Source organism: Meles meles, chromosome 10, assembly GCF_922984935.1.
Source record: "Meles meles chromosome 10, mMelMel3.1 paternal haplotype, whole genome shotgun sequence".
NCBI lineage: Eukaryota > Metazoa > Chordata > Mammalia > Carnivora > Mustelidae > Meles > Meles meles.
In genome coordinates this window covers 86,323,726-86,340,749 of record NC_060075.1, presented here as the reverse complement: position 1 = coordinate 86,340,749, position 17,024 = coordinate 86,323,726, and the positions used below count along the sequence as shown (strand labels likewise).

At 37.5% G+C, this 17,024-nt stretch overlaps 1 protein-coding gene across 9 annotated transcripts in view; it reads left to right on the top strand.

The window, feature by feature from the left end:
* Positions 1–17,024, top strand: part of PHTF2 (putative homeodomain transcription factor 2) — a 151,320-nt gene that overhangs the window by 75,946 nt on the left and 58,350 nt on the right. For all 9 annotated transcript variants that reach the window (XR_006820598.1, XR_006820597.1, XR_006820592.1 and 6 more), the window contains 3 exons: positions 2,628–2,793; positions 3,686–3,850; positions 15,045–15,231. Coding sequence is in view for 2 of the 9 variants with exons in the window: in XM_046021622.1 (XP_045877578.1) it covers positions 2,628–2,793; positions 3,686–3,850; positions 15,045–15,231 (518 nt within the window). In the remaining 7 variants the exon portion in view is untranslated. The remainder of the gene's footprint in view (positions 1–2,627; positions 2,794–3,685; positions 3,851–15,044; positions 15,232–17,024) is intronic.

Genomic DNA, 17,024 nt, shown 5'->3' with positions numbered 1-17,024 from the left:
AAGAATACAGATAAATAACTAGAAAGAAGTTATACAAATCTGAAGTTCTTTATAAAGATGTTCTTGTTTGTGCCCAAAACTCAACCTCTTTTTTTTTTTTTAAATATTTATGTATTTATTTGAGAGAGAAAGTTGTGGGGGAGGGGTAGAGGGAGAGAAAGAGAGAGAATGTCAAACAGACTCCTTGCTGAGCCTGGAGCCCAATGCCGGGTTGATCCCAGAACTGGGATCATGACCCGAGCTGAAATCAAGAGTCAAGGGCTTAACCCACTGGGTCTATCCAGGCGCCCCAGGAAACTCTGAACCTCTTTTTTTTTTATATATATATTTTATTCATTTGTTTGACAGAGAAAGAACACAAGTAGGGGGAGCAGCCGAGGGAGAGGGAGAAAATATGGGGTTTGATCCCAGGACCCTGGGATCATGACCTGAGCCAAAGGCAGACGCTTAAACCCACTGAGCCACCAAGATGCCCTGAAACTCTGAACCTCTTAAGTTGCATTTGCATCTCTCTTCTTTTTAAAGATAGTTAATGCTAGCAAATAAAGTACTATTTGCCAGTGTTAAGTACACATTCACTTCTGTAAGAAGCTTTTCAAAGTGTTTTGGATGTATTACCTCACATGAATTTATAGTACCTATATTCTATTTTATTGTAAAAAAAAATCAAGGCTCCAAAAGGTAAAGGGATTTAATAAAGGTCACATCAGAGTTCATATTAAAAACAACAAAAACTATAGTTTTCAAAATTCTGGACTCTTATAAAACAACCAGAGATTTTTGAGTTACATACCTGGGTAATTCATAAAGATGATTGGCATTTTAAAAAATTTAAGTCTTTTTTTTTTTTTTCTTTTTAAAGGAACTTACTATTCAGGAGAACATAAAGCTGAGTAGTTGTGTTTATGATACCTCTTAACGCATGTGAGGAGATGAACTGGTATTTGAAACTTATACCTTGGTATGGTAGACCAGGATCCTTTCAGTTGCAGGTGGCAGAAACCAAATGCAAGGAGCGCCTGGATGGCTCAGTGGGTTGGGCCTCTGCCTTCAGCTCCGGTCATGATCTCGGGGTCCTGGGATTGAGCCCCACATCTGGGCTCTCTGCTCAGCGGGGAGCCTGCTTCCCCCTCTCTCTCTGCCTGCCTCTCTGCCTACTTGTGATCTCTCTCTCTGTCAAATAAATAAATAAAATTTTTTAAAAATCCAAATGCAAGCTAGCTTTTGTAAAAAGTGTTGTTTTTGTTTATGCCGCTGATCATAAAAATTTTCAAAAAACCCAGAAAACTAGATAGACTACTACAAAAACAATAACTGGGATAGCCATTTATTCAGTTTGCTTGGGACTATCCAAGTGTCCAAATCTACTTGTGTTTTCCTTGTGCTTTTATTAAAAACTCTCCTTGCACTCTCAAGAGTCCTGATTTACATGTTACATAGTCATTCTAAATAGCATATGCCCATCTTTCTAATTAAATCATTATATTTTCTTTTAAAATATGTACTTAATATAGTTTGTTAAAGTAAATTATATACATCATGATGTTTTACTCCTGAATACATCGACATGCATCTCTTCAAAATATGCACCTTACATAAGCACCTTACAGTAATCACACCTAACAAAATGCACAAAAATCTGATTTTCAAATTCTCCAACTGTCCTGAAACAGAGTTAGGATCTCCTAGGCCCTGTGTTCAAGCATTTGTGGATCTAGAGGCTCAGATGATATCTTCACTTTTTATGCTGGTGATTTTATTCTCATTGTGCTGGTCTCATCTCTCTTAAGGAGGTGGTTGATGTAGCCCCTGGCAATTTTATATTTCCGTAGTCCTTACTGTTTGTGATGTGGGAGAAAGACCTTTCTAACTACCTCTGTTAATCCCTGAAAAAGATTCTGATTGGTCCTGCTAAGGTTACATGCCCATTTCATTATTAATTCCTGTGCCCACAATTAAGACCCTGGTAAGACTAGATTGATTACACATCTGTCCCTAAAGTGGGAGAAATAAGACCATTTGATTGACAGATAAAGGAGGCAGGCTCCCAAAAGTTAGAGAGACTTAAGGTCAGTCTGGAGAGTATAAAGGTTGCTGAGCAAGCAAAAACAAGATCTCTTCTTCATGTGGCAATCTTAGCATTGGTGAGTGTTTTCTCCTTTCCCTGAAGAATATACCCAAGTAAATTTATGTTGTTATTTCTGAGCAGATAAATCTCTATTTGAAAAGAAGCTCTTTATAGCCTTAATACACACCTATCATAGACTTCCTTGTTTGTAAAACAAAGCAATTAAGTGCCCTTGAGGTTAGTGGTTCTTTTGATTGTCTGTGATCTTATCAGGAATGCCCTTGGATTCATATGCAGCTGGTTTTCATTGCAGCATAAAAATGTGTGCTTTAGAGACTGTGTTGGATGTTATCTTGTTCCAGGAGTTTATTACCGAATACTGTGGTTAGCCAGTGGCAAACAAAAAAATAGTCTGAAAGAGCTTGTCTGCAGTAATGTTTTTAACTAATTTAAATTTAGAAAAGTAATCTGGAAGAAGCAATGTTAGTACAGTTTTTAACGTTTTGAAGAAGTGACTGTCAGATCTATAATTAAACATATTTTCTTTCCCTCTTTGTAGTTGCTGCAATAGTGTTATTCTGTTCCGCTTCTAGCCCACATAGCATACCTCTGACGGAAGTGATTGGGCCAATATGGCTGATGCTGCTCCTGGGAACTGTGCACTGCCAGATTGTGTCAACAAGAACACCAAAACCCCCTCTCAGTGCAGGGGGTAAAAGAAGAAGGTACTCTTTTTAAAGCAGCCTTTTTGTGGATTTGCGTAATTTGAATCTAGGATTGTTCTTGACTCGAATAAAATGTTTTCTTGTAAAGTCACTCTTCCAAATAGACCAGGAAGCTTAGTTACCAAGTGATTTAGTTTATGTGTTTGCTTCAAGGCCATTATGAGAGCACATACCTGTTTTTGTGTTCTTTCCTAAAGCTCATTTCCAAGGCACCTAATATTGTAGGGAATATATTAGCTGGAATTGCTGATAATTCCCTCTATTTACAAAACCTTGTACTTACAAGATACTTCAGCAAAAACAATTCAGCTAAATTCTGTTTATTAAATACTATTCAAAGTTGTTTAATATTGTCTCTTGATTAAGTAAGCGTAGCAAGTCTCACTGGCCACTCAGCACAATGGAGTTCTGTTTAAGGGTCTTTTGGAGCAATTCCTCCTTTGAATATGGTTGCTAAGAGATTGCAGTTTGGGGATGTTGAGATTTAAGCCCTTCTCCTTGTGAAAAAATAATACCGACATTAGATAAATAGCATTGTTGATCACTTAGATTGTAATTCTCGCTGTCTAAATTTTTTTCTTTCTTCTTCTGCAGATAAGTGGCATTCAAATAGGGAAGAAATGCTTTGTAAAAATCTGTCCAATGATACCGTTACAACCTAATGTTCACTGACCTGTCAGTGTGAGCAAGGAACAATAACCCAACATTTATAGAAGTTGCTCTTGAATATGTACCTTAATCTTGGTGTTAACTTTTCTCCAGTTAATAACTGAATTTTATTGTGTATTAAAGTTCCTGTCTTTATGTTTGGTCCCAATTTTGAATGTGCTATCAACAGAGTGGTTGTTAACATTTTAAAGCCACCTTCTGCTCTTAATCTCTTCTGATCAAGGAAATTAAGAAAAGCAGCCCATTTGGAAGTCCATAGGGAAGGAGATGGTTCTAGCACCACAGATAACACACAGGAAGGAGCAGCTCAGAGCCATGGTACCAGCACCTCTTACAGCGTGGGCGCTGTCTTCAGAGATCTCTGGCACGCCGCTTTCTTTTTATCAGGGTTTGTATTTATTCAAGGCTTTATATGGCATAGAGATGCACTGTCCCTTTTCTGGCACTTCAGTCTTAGGTAATATAATATTAATGACTTTAGCTATGACATTCCCATTATGGATTTTGTTTTGATAAATTATAATGCTATATATAGATAATGGAATAATAGAGACCATAAAGTTTACTTTGGGATCTGTGTAAATACACCTGTGTGAGCCTGAGTGTATATACATTAAAGTATATCTAGTTGGGATTTCTTGATTTTTATTTATTTTGTGATTTAAGTACCACTTTACTTCTATTAAATTGATTATTCTGTTTTTATCGGCACTAAAGGTCAAATTAGGCTTTTTGTATAGTTTGTATCATAGTAAACATTTACCAAATAGGAAAATGTAATTATGGCAAACTGCAAAAATAAACCTAACTCAGTCTTGTATTATTATTTTGGAAAAGTTAATTCAGAACATTTCAGAGTTATTTTATTAGTTTCTATAGACGTGTAATAAATGTAAAAAATGTTAAGATGGTATGATCAAACTATTGCGTATACGGAGTAAACTGAGTATAACGATAAAAGTTGCTAAGTTAATAAGTCAAGAAAAGGGATACTGCACATAACTATTTTGAACACTTTTGCTAACTCCTCTCCTAATATAATTAGTATTGTGATTGTGCTTTTATGATCAAGTTTGTCATGCATTGGAAAATTAAGCAGTTGTATCCTGGGGTATTTTCATTGCTTGTAATTTTGAGGGAAATTGCACAAAAACCTAATAGTTTGAAATAACGTGGCATTAATTTGGATCCCCTAACTATTGCAACCACCTCTTCTTCATCCAGAAAAGATTTACATTTTGTTTTATTTTATTGTGTTTTGTTTTGAATTTGAATTGCTTTCTGTCTCTGTTTTTTTTTCTTTTAATAAATAGCTCTCTTTTCTGACAGTAGGATGTGATAATTTTATCTCTGTAACATCAGTGTCTTAACACACATATTGCAAGACTTTCTGATGAAATGAGCAGTTATAAAATAAATAACACAGTGACTGTGTTTTGCTTTGGGGGAATCATTTAGTTGTTTGGGTTGTCCAAAACTGATCTTCTGTTACATAGCATTCAAAATTCCCCTAGATCAGTAGGTTTTAGTGCCTTTGGATTTCTGCTGTGTTTCTTTAGTCAAATGAGATTCAGACTTCAATTTTCTTCCTTTGGGCTGTAGAGTGACCTTGACTACCAGTCATTGATAATGTAATGGCTAAATCCCTTTGGATTTATTCTCTTTAAAGTGACAACTTTATAATCTAAATGTTTTTAAAGTTGTACTATTTTTAGCTATTTCATTTGGAACTGATTTGCTAGCATATGAATGAGAATGTTTTAAATATTAGGTACAAAAAGATCTTAAGAAAAATGTTAATTTTGGAAGTTCTAAATTGAGTTCTGAAATCTTAATGATGTCTTGTTCTTTCAAGTTTTGATAAGTTAGAAAGGCCTTAAACTGGAAGATCAGCTGAGACTTAAAATTGTTTCTGGTGATAATAAATTGAAAAGCTGGATATTTCCATTAAGGTATCTGAATTAGCATCACTGATGTGAAAATAAATGTATAGCCCCTCAAATGTCTAAGTTTGTGTATAGTGTCTTTTGGTTTTCTAGATGTTAAGATGAAAACTACTATTTTTACAATCTGTGTTTATAAGTTGGAAAGGCCCTATTTATAGATTCTAAGTACATTTCATTCTTAAGATAAAACTATTTTTTTAAACAAGACATATTTCTCATTTAAAAAAAATAGTGTTTATGTAAAAGAACTCTATGAAACTAAGAAAACAAAGCCAAAGAAAATATCAGTTTACAAAGATGTGGAAATCAACCATATTTCCTAAGTATTTAGTACTTTAGTTTCAAAGAATTATAGTCTTAAATTAGCATAATTATAATATCTACTAAAAAGATTGAGTAGGAAGAATTTCATCTAGATAGTATATTTCTTCAGCATAATACCTATTTCGGAATTCGGATACTGTTTTTTTGTTTGTTTTTAACGAGTCCTTTAGGATTAATTTCATCATCACAATATCACTGAAAAACAGTCAATATAAATTGACTTGGCGGATTAGAGACAGATGCCAGAGTAAAACCAGGCCACATGTTAACTCACATGCCTAGCTGACCTGGCCTTTATTTTTTCTTTTTATTTAAAGACTGTGGAGGGTATTTGTAGGGGTGGGGGTTGTTTGTGGGTTTTTTTGTGTTTTTTTTTTATTCGTTTATTTGTTTATTTACAGCATAACAGTGTTCATTGTTTTGGCATTACACCCAGTGCGCCATGCAGTACGTGCCCTCCCTATTACGCACCACCTGGTTCCCCAACCTCCCACCCCCACCCCCACCCCACCCCCCCGCCCCTTCAAAACCCTCTGGTTGTTTTTCAGAGTCCATAGTCTCTCATGGTTCATCTCCCCTTCCAGTTTCCCTCAACTCCCTCTCCTCTCCATCTCCCCATGTCCTCCATGTTATTTGTTATGCTCCACAAATAAGTGAGACCATATGATACTTGACTTTCTCTGCTTGACTTATTTCGCTCAGCATAATCTCTTCCAGTCCCGTCCATGTTGCTACAAAAGTTGGGTATTCATCCTTTCTGATGGAGGCATAATACTCCATTGTGTATATGTACCACATCTTCCTTATCCATTCATCCGTTGAAGGGCATCTTGGTTCTTTCCACAGTTTGGCGACCGTAGCCATTGCTGCAATAAACATTGGGGTACAGATGGCCCTTATTTTCACTACATCTGTATCTTTGGGGTAAATACCCAGCAGTGCAATTGCAGGGTCATAGGGAAGCTCTATTCTTAATTTCTTCAGGAGTCTCCACACTGTTCTCCAAAGTGGCTGCACTAACTTGCATTCCCACCAACAGTGTAAGAGAGTTCCCCTTTCTCCACATCCTCTCCAACACACGTTGTTTCCTGTCTTGCTAATTTTGGCCATTCTAACTGTGTCAGGTGGTATCTCAATGTAGTTTTAATTTGAATCTCCCTGATGGTTAGTGATGATGAACATTTTTTCATGTGTCTGATAGCCATTTGTATGTCTTCGTTGGAGAAGTGTCTGTTCATATCTTCTGCCCATTTTTTGATATGATTATCTGTTTTGTGTGTGTTGAGTTTGAGAAGTTCTTTATAGATCCTGGATATCAACCTTTTGTCTGTACTGTCATTTGCAAATATCTTCTCCCATTCCGTGGGTTGCCTTTTTGTTTTGTTGACTGTTTCCTTTGCTGTGCAGAAACTTTTGATCTTGATGAAGTCCCAAAAGTTCATTTTTGCTTTTGTTTCCTTTGCCTTTGGAGACATATCTTGAAAGAAGTTGCTGTGGCTGATATCGAAGAGGTTACTGCCTATTTTTTGTAAGGGGGAGTGGAGGGGCAGAGGGAGAGAGAGTCTCACTTAAGCGGACTCTGTGCTGAGTGCAGAACCCGGCACTGGGCTAGATCCCACAAACCTGAGATCATGACCTGAGCCGAAACCAAGAGTCGGACACTTGGGGCACCTGGGTGGCTCAGTGGGTTAAAGCCTCTGCCTTCGGCTCAGGTCATGATCCCAGGGTCCTGGGATCGAGCCCTGCATCGGGCTCTCTGCTCAGTGGGGAGCCTGCTTCCTCCTCTCTCTCTCTCTACCTGCCTCTCTGCCTACTTGTGATCTCTGTCAAATAAATAAATAAATAAATAAATCTTTAAAAAAAAAAAAAAAGAGTCGGACACTTAACCAACTGCGCCACCCAGGTGCCCCCTGACCGACTACCTTAAAGATTGCTGTCCCATTTAACCTCCATATTGAATGTTTTTAACACTTAAATGAATGTTAAAGATTTAATAAATTGGCTTTCTTCCCATAATGAAGTACACTATATAATGTAAGTAAGAGTGGTCGTCCCACCATAAATTTTTGGTACAAGGATTAAAAATTTGGTTTTCAGTGGCTGCAGTTTAAATAGTTCAGTCATTTAATCTGTAAACTAAGTGAAGTCTGTCTCCCACAGACAAGGATGAAGACCATATAAATGTCAGTATATCCCAGATTTTTTAAAATAACTTATGCCACAACTAGATAAGTCATTAACATTGCTGTAGCCACTCTGTTTTAGAATTGGACTAGTTCTAGAACAGTTATTTATATTTATTATTTATATTTATTTATACATAAATCTGGTACATAATTCATAATTTGGTGCATACCTCTCAAACTTAGGTGTTGTAAAGGATACTTAGGGAAATATACAGACCCAGAAATCTTTGAAAGTCTTTGTTAGCATATCTTCAAGGTGTATGCATAGCTGCTCACAGCTGTGATGGTAATATGGAGGCTCCTGTGTCATTTTCTTATATCTGAGATTGTATGCGTCCTGTTACTCTAGCCCCCCGCTCCTTTATAGAAATGAGAGCAGGACTAGAAATTTCATACCATGTTTTAGAACAAGAGTTATTTGTTGCTATTAACTTTCCCCATAACCACTCTCTAATGTCCTTTAGTACTGGAAGGATGATCTTCAGTTGGATCTATTGATGTACCCCTGAGTATTTTCTAGAGCACCAGTAAATAAATACTCTCAGCTTCTTTCCCTGATGAGTTTTTTCAAGTAGAAACATACTGGGGCGCCTCGGTGGCTCAGTGGTTTAAGCCGCTGCCTTCGGCTCAGGTCATGATCTCAGGGTCCTGGGATCGAGTCCCACATCGGGCTCTATGCTCGGGAGGGAGCTTGCTTCCCTCTCACTCTCTCTGCCTGCCTCTCTGCCTACTTATGATCTCTCTCTGTCAAATAAATAAATAAAATCTTTAAAAAAAAAAAAAAAAAGAAACATACTGGTTTTCCTGTTTGATACAATACATTTGAGATTTCATAAGCTAGTAAATTCTTTAAGAGCTGTATTAACTCTTCAGTTAAATGTTGAAAAACACATCCAGTTTTATGATTTATTTATGGTGTAGGTTGTACATTTATTTGCATTTTTTCAGAAAAGACCAAAAATCATCATTCATTTCACAAAGGAACTATACTAATTAGATTACTTAAGTTTCTAAAAGTCATTTCCTCCTATGTGTATTTGCGACATAGAGCTATCCTTCCTGAATGGCAAGCATAATGTTTTAAAGAAAATTCTACACAGGTCATTCCAGTCAAAGATTAATGCATTAGGCGAGTTACAGAATTAGCTCTGAAGTTATAAAATATAGCAACCCTTAACCATGGTAGTGGAATTGCACATTGTTTCTTTGTAAATGCTTTTTGTTCAAAATCCAATGCAGGAAATACTTCTATCACAGAATAAGTAAGATCACTGTAGATTTGTATGTCTCCTGTTTTCAAGGCAGTGCTAACCTCACTGCCCACGTGCCTGTGACTCATGGTGTTTGGGTTGATCTAAGCAAAAATTGTTAACTCTGCTTTTACTAAATGAGTGTATTACATGCATTCAGTGTAGCTGTCAAAAGGTATTTTTTTTTGTGGATATTACTAAGAAGTACCATTTTTTTCTACACTGCAGTGTTTTAATTCCTGATACCAGCTTCTTTCTACCCTGTTTTTAATTTAATTTTATTTCATTTATTTTTTTTAAACAGCCCAGTACAGGGCTTGAACTCATGACCCTGAGATCAAGACCTGAGCTGAAATTAAGAGTTGGATGTCTTACTGAGCCACCCAGGCGCCCTCTTCCCCTGTTTTTTATTTTGGGTAGAGAATGATGATTTAGAAGTCTATGCTTACTTTAAAACCAAAATGCTCTTCACTTTGCCTTAATTTACTTTTGTACATTCTTAAAAGTTGATTTAAATGAAGTAGCTTCCCTTTAAAAAACAGTCTAAGTAGAATTTTACAATATTAGTATTTTAAGTAAATCTCTTAGTCCCACTGCCTTTCCATGGTATCTTTCTGCTCTAAAACAAGGCAATGTGTAATTAAACATCTGAGTCTTGGTAACCTGTGTTCCTTTTGAGAAATAAATATTATTCTGTGAGGTTCTTAATTTCAACTGTTAATGTCACTATGAGGGAAGAAGCAGCACTAGACATCACCCAGAGCAGTGATGCTTTAATCCTCTTTACTTACATTAATTGGAATATAGCCCTCCCAGCTCTTTGTCCTTTCAGCATTTTCCCTATGCTCAAATCCACAATATCCTAATCGGTTACAAATCAGTTGTACTTTTTAAAAGATATGATTTTGTTTTTAAACAATTTCAAACTTACAGAAAAGTGGAGAGAGCATTGCAAAGACCTCCCACATGTCTTTCACTCAGAGACCCCATTTAAATTCTGCTGATTGTCGCTATTAATAGCCTTGTTCCTTCTCCAGAAGCTCTAATCTGGGATCATGGCTGCACACAGTGATCATGTCTCTCTAGTCCTTCATTCTGGAGCAGACATCAGCCTTTCCTCAAGTTACATGGTTTTCACATTTTTGAAGACTACAAGGTAGTCACTTTGCACAAAGTCCCTTAATTTGGGTTTATGCCCCTGGTAGGGATCAGACTTACTAGTGACTTGTGAGTCTGGAATGTGCCTATCTCTTCCCAACTCCTAGGGCCACATTATCATTTAGTAGTTGAAATTGGCCATGGTGGGATTATTTACACCATCGAAATCAGGGAACACCATAAACAAGGAAGGACTTTTTACTTGTGGAGAGCTAGTTTAACAATTAGCAGCATAATACTGAGTTAGTAGTGTGATGTTTCTTCATGAAACCCAAGTTATGCAAATTTGGCAGGAATACCATAAAAGTGATAGTTAGTTCTTCTCATTGCATCATGGCAAACAACATAAAATTTGTCCCTTTGGTATTTACATTTAATGTAATATCTGCCAGATTTCTCCATTGTAAATTTGTTTTTCCCTTTATAATCAACAAATGTCCTGTGTGGAGACACATTAAGATTATAAAAAATAACTCATTCCTCATCCCATCTTCACCTAGTTTTTTAACATGCATTAATGATTATTACCAGAATTACTGCTATGATGGTTGCCAAGTGGTGATTTTTTTTTCTAACTCCGTCATTCCTTCTGCATTTACTGGCATTTTTCTGAAGGATAAGCTTTCCCCTATTTATTTACTCATGGATTTCTATTTTATTCAATTTATTAATGTCATTATTCATTTTGATGATCAGATTGGCCTAAATTGGCCAATGGAACCCTTTGAACAGTTTGTCTTTTTTGATATGTCCCTTTCATTCTTTGATCACTTCTTTCTTTCTAGGGCCGCACAATGTTTTAGGTGCAGTTTATCCTTCCTCTGCCTCAGCCCTGGAGTCAGTCATTTCTTTGAGGAGGGTGGTAGAGAGCAAGGTAGAGAGTGAGAGTGCCAGAAGTGCTTATTGCTGTTGCGGTGTTACTACCTTTAGACCTTGGGGCTAGAGCTAGAAAGGTGTGTGTGTTCCTCTACATTTATATTTGCCTCTGTATTTAGATGTATCATAAGCCATGGATTTGCAATGATAGCTCCAGTTCAAATACAGTACCTCAAAGTTCATTTGATCTTGTCCTTATATCTTCCTTCCCTACCACTGAAAAACCTGGTTCTCGTTTGTCCTCCATATTGATTCAGTTAATCTCTGGATGTAACCCCTTCCCAACCCCATCGGGCTTCGCCTGACACCTTGCCTAAACTTGCCCTCGACGCAGGCGCCGTTCTTGGCTGCGGCTGGGTTGCCCCTGCCGTGCTGTGGCCACAGTTTTCGTGTGAGAGGTATTATTACCAGCTACAGCCAAGCTGCCTCAATTTGTATTTTGAGCTACTTTGTAAACTCCGAGGGTGGTGTGTATATTTAGTATTTTCTTTGTCCTTTCAGCTTGGTTTGCAACTTACGCGCATTTTCTTGAGAAAATTCAGCAAGCTGTCAACTTACTATTCACGCCTCCTGAGAGTGTCCGGTGTGCTTTGAGGAGATAGTGGGGAAAGAAACAACCCAGAGGAGACGGCAAGTAGGCAGAGATAAAGAGAGGAGGGGAGATAGCTGAAAGGTGTGTGTAGTGGGTACTACTAGTGCTTACCAGTCTTGACTGGGTCCTGGTAAGGAAGGTGCACATTCCCCTTACAAAATCCCTGAAGCAGCACTTACTACTGTTTCCGTGCCCTTTTCACAAGGCCCTTATCTTCTTGCCCTCTAGGGTTCTGGTTCCCTCTGCAAGTTTTCAGGCACTTTTTCTACTCTGACTGCTGGCCTCCAGGGAATGTTTTAAACTGCCTAGTGATCTAACAGTTTTCCTAAGCCCTTGAGGTCCAGCATTTCTGTCCTTCCTCCAAAATACATTTCTCCTCTTGCCTATCCCCATTAATGGTTCTGCCAACTCTCCAGTCTTCTTTTCCCTTGTTCAACTCCTTTCTCCCATTTTTCCAGTCCAGTGTAATTTCCAGGAAACTTCATACATACCTTTCCAGCACACGCCTTCTCTGTCTTTTTTTTTTTTAATAATAAATTTTTTTTTTAGTATTTTGTTTATTTATTTGACAGAGAGATCACAAGCAGGCGGAGAGGCAGGCAGAGAGAGAGGCAGAAGCAGGCCACCTGCTGAGCAGAGAGCCCGATGCGGGGCTCGATCCCAGTACCTTGAGATCATGACCCGAGCTGAAGGCAGAGGCTTAACCCACTGAGCCACCCAGGCGCCCTAATGCCTTCTCTGTCTTTTGAGTTTCTCACATTTTTAAGATATTAGGATCTTTACCACCCTTGGTCTTTTTCTATATCTACACATTGCACAAAGTAATGGGGATAATTAGTAGCTGGTGTTTTTATCACTTTTTAGTTTATTTTATTATTTTTATTTCTTTTATTACAGAGAAAAGGTACAAGTTTTCTCTGTACCTTTTATTTTGTTTTTGCCCTTTCTCTTCTCTAATCCATTTTCCTCCTCTCTGCCACTGTTTTTTTTTTCTAAGATTTTATCTATCTGTTTATTTATTTATTTGATAGTGAGAAATATAGCAAGAGAGGAAACACAAGCAGGGGGACAGGAGAGGGAGAAGTAGGCCTCGGGCTGAGCAGGGAGCCCGGTGCGGAGCTTGATCCTAGGGTCCTGGGATTATAACCTGAGCGGAAGGCAGATGTTTAAGGACTGAGCCACCCAGGCGCACCTCCCTCTGCCACTTTTAAGTAGTCTTTGTTCTGTGGCTCTTTCCCTTGGTGTTGCCATGTCTCTTAGGGTCATAGAGAAAGAAAAGGGTCAGAAGACAGGACTTCTGAACCTTGGAACTCTGTTGGGATGTGTTCTGAATTATCAGAAAGCATCAGAGCTCTGTGAAGCATGTAGGAAGTGAGGTCTGTCCCCTTTAGTAACCTTGCAGGAGAAGGTCAGAAGGGAGAGGGGTCTGTTTGTATAAAACAAAAGCTTTCTAGGCTTTGATGAGTGTGTGGAGAAGAAATCCTATCAGGGAATAGCCTCAGGAGTGGGCAGTTGGAGGTGGTATAGAGAATATAATTAACCTCTTGGTCAGAAGGTCTGTATTCTAGTGCTAGCTTTGCCTCTAAGTGATTGTGGGACCTTACATAAGTGGCTTAGACCTTTTAAATTTCTGATCCATTGTTTCCAAAATGAACATTTAGAATAGGTGAGGTCTAAAGTCCTATACAGTTCTGAAAGATTCCAGTAGGACTGAGTAACTCTAGTGTTAAAGGTGATTCTTTTGTGCATTTTTTTAAGATTATTTGTTTGTTTATTTGAGAGAGTGAGAGAGCACTCGCAAGCATGGGCGGGGAGAGGAGCCCAGGGAGAGAGAAGCAGACTACCCTTTGAGCAGGGAAGGGAACTCCCTCCCTCCCGCCCACCACCACCCCGACTCTGGCTCATCCCAGGACCCTGGGATCATGACCTGGCCAAAGTCAGACGCTTAACAAACTGAGAGCCACTCAGGTGCCCCTCTTTTCTGCGTTTTGAAACACTTTTGTTTTTTTGACTTGTATGAAGGCAGTATACTAATTTTTTTTTCTTACAAAATGGATACTCTGCAGAAAATTCAAGGGGATTTATTTAAGTAAAGTTAAATGCAATTGCTTTTCAATAAATTTCATGATAAACTTAATCTGCATTTAGCACATTTAAATTTTGTGTGGGGCTTAAACTGTATTTCTACTAACCATTTCTTTTGGATAGCTATTCTATCACCCACTGTAGTCTCTGAAGAAGACCCCTCAAGCTTTAGCCTATTAATCAAAATGTCTTATTTATTACTTTCCATGTTGTATTTTGTGTATTGAAGAAATTAAGTTCCTATAAATGAAGAATGTCATTTGTAGCCTTTTAGGTAATTAATGGCTACATGATAGTACTATTTTTTCAGGACTATTTCAGTGGGTGAAAGAAGTTACTTCTTTATTTTTTTGGTTTTCTTCATTTCTACTTCTTCCATTATTTAGAAACTTGTATTATAAGAATTTCCTTTTCTTTTCTATTTTTATGTTACAGTAGGTCCTATGGCTCCTTTGCACACTAAAATGAATTTATCAGAGATATTTATATATATATACTAAAAGTATTTGGGTAAATGGAAGTGTTAAAACCAAGTTAAACCACTAACGCAAATTAACCTAATAATTAAGAAACTTTTTTATTTTTTATTTTTTTAAGATTTTATTTATTTATTTATTTGACAGAGATCACAAGTAGGCAGGGACACAGGCAGAGAAACAGGAAGGAAGCAGGCTTCCTGCCCAGCATAGAGCCTGACATGGCTCAATCCCAGGACCCTGGGATCATGACCTGAGCTGAAGGCAGAGGCTTTAACCCACTGAGCCACCCATGCACCCCAGAAACAGTGTTTTAAATAAAACTTTACAATATACATTGTTAACCATAATAAAACTGGCAAAATTTTGATCATAGATTTTGCACAAAGACCAAGTGATTTTGACCAAGAGTTGTTTGGTAAGTTAGGCATGTCTCTTAGAATTGCTATTTGTTAAGACTTAAAAACCCATCAAGTAAGCTGAATGAGGACATTGATTTACAACTATTGATTTATTTTATATGATAGGTATTATATTTCCAAGTTACTTATTATAAAAATAAGGTAGCCATTAAAATTCTGAGAAATAACTACCAGATTTAATTATTAACAGATCATAATTTCTCTCAGTAATGCATCCAAAATAAGCAAGTCCACACATAACATGCTTTTGCAATTTTTTCTTTTTAGATCAAAGAAAGCAAAGAATTCAATTGATAAATCAACGGAGACTGACAATGGCTATGTATCCCTTGAAGGGAAAAAGACTGTTAAAAGCAGTGAAGAGGGAATCCAAAGCCATGAACCTCAGTGTGAAACTGTTCGACCAGAAGAGGCAGCCTGGCACCCGGGAACACTGAGGAACATTCCCAGCAAAGTAAGTGTGATTTTTAAAATAGTTTGCTTGTATTAAGGAAGACACGTATTGCATGGTGCACTGTATGTTATATGCAAACAATGAATCTTGGAACACTGTATCAAAAACAAATGACTTACTGTATGGTGACTAACATAATAAAAGAGCTAAAAAGAGGAATAAAATACAGGTTTGAACACACACCAAAATGATTAAAATAAAAATAAAATAGTTTGCTTGTGTGATTTTACATCAATGAATGGAAAGTGACTTAGACATTGGAATCACCTTTGAATTCTGTATTTGCTCCAGAATTTATTCTGTGAGCCATTACACATCACACTGATAAAGCTGGAAATCAAATAAGGTTACATGAATAAATTTGATTTCCAGTGTAACATGCATCTTCTGAATTGATTGATGCTCCAATTTTTCCAAAATACTAAGGCACTTCATAATTTATAGTTGATGTTTGTTGAACCTTGTCTTCTCTTTCCTCATTTGTGTGTGTGTGCGAATTTGTTTAAATGGAACATCTAAATTACTTTAGAAACTGAACTAGAAATCTGGCCTTTCATTCTTGTTCCCCATAAGAAAATATTACCTTGTTTTTTCCTACCTTCATTACCTTTGGGGTCAACACGTTTGTTTTCAATTTGAAAAAAAAAAATCTTATTAGGGATATAGTTGTTAAGAATAACAATTATTTGTTTACTTTTCCAAAATAGTAAAGAAATCCTGCATTTATTGTAACAAAGCCTAATGCAGTATCATCTCTGTCTTTGTTTCACTAAATTTTGGGGGTTAATTTTTTCTTTAAAAAAACTTACAGTAAATTGGGGCACCTGGGTGGCTCAGTGGGTTAAGCCTCTGCCTTTGGCTCAGGTCATGATCTCAGGGTACTGGGATCAAGCCCCATGTCGGGCTCTCTGCTCAGCAGGGGGCCTGTTTCCGTTTCCTCCCCCCCCCCCCCCCCCCCCCCCCCGCCTCTCTGCCTACTTGTGATCTCTCTGTCAAATAAATATAAAATCTTTAAAAAAAAAAAAGAAGAGGGACACCTGGGTGGCTCAGTTGGTTAGGCGGCTGCCTTCGCCTCAGGTCATGATCCCGGCGTCCTGGGATCGAGTCCCACATCGAGCTCCATGCTCGGCAGGGAGCATGCTTCTCTCTCTGTCTCTGCCTGTGCTCGCTCTCTTGCTCTCTCTCTCTGTGACAAATAAATAAATAAAATCTTAAAAAAAAAAAAAAAGAAGAAGAAAACACAGTAAAAATAAAATTATGGACAAATTAAAAATGTTTCTGTTACATATAGAAATGTGAGCATGAACATTTGTGTTGATTTTTCAATTTTGAGTGAAGTATGTGCTAACTACTTGGCAATGCATGTGTTTTCATTACCAGTAGCTATACAATCAATAGCATGGGGCTGCAGTGAAATAGAATCCCTTACTCTGATTTTAGATTTTTGAAGCATTTAGCTCTCTGATAATGTGAGCCTCACATCACTATCATCACTCAACAGATTAGTTTTTAGTCATACAGCTTTCAAACACATTTTCAGCTATTTGTTACCTAATGAAGTTATATGAGAGGAACGTGAAAATATCAATAGAACTTAAGCTCTGGCGTTCTCAGTTTCAGAATTTCCAAAATCTGGATGTCTCTTACAAATTGATATGCACATAATGTTGTCTGTGTCACACATACAACTCCACTTCCTCCTGCCTTGTGTCATTATTAAATCATTGCTGGCATTTGGGGTTTGTAGAAATAGTGTAATTAATTCATCTTCTTTTTCTCAACTTCTTTTAAAT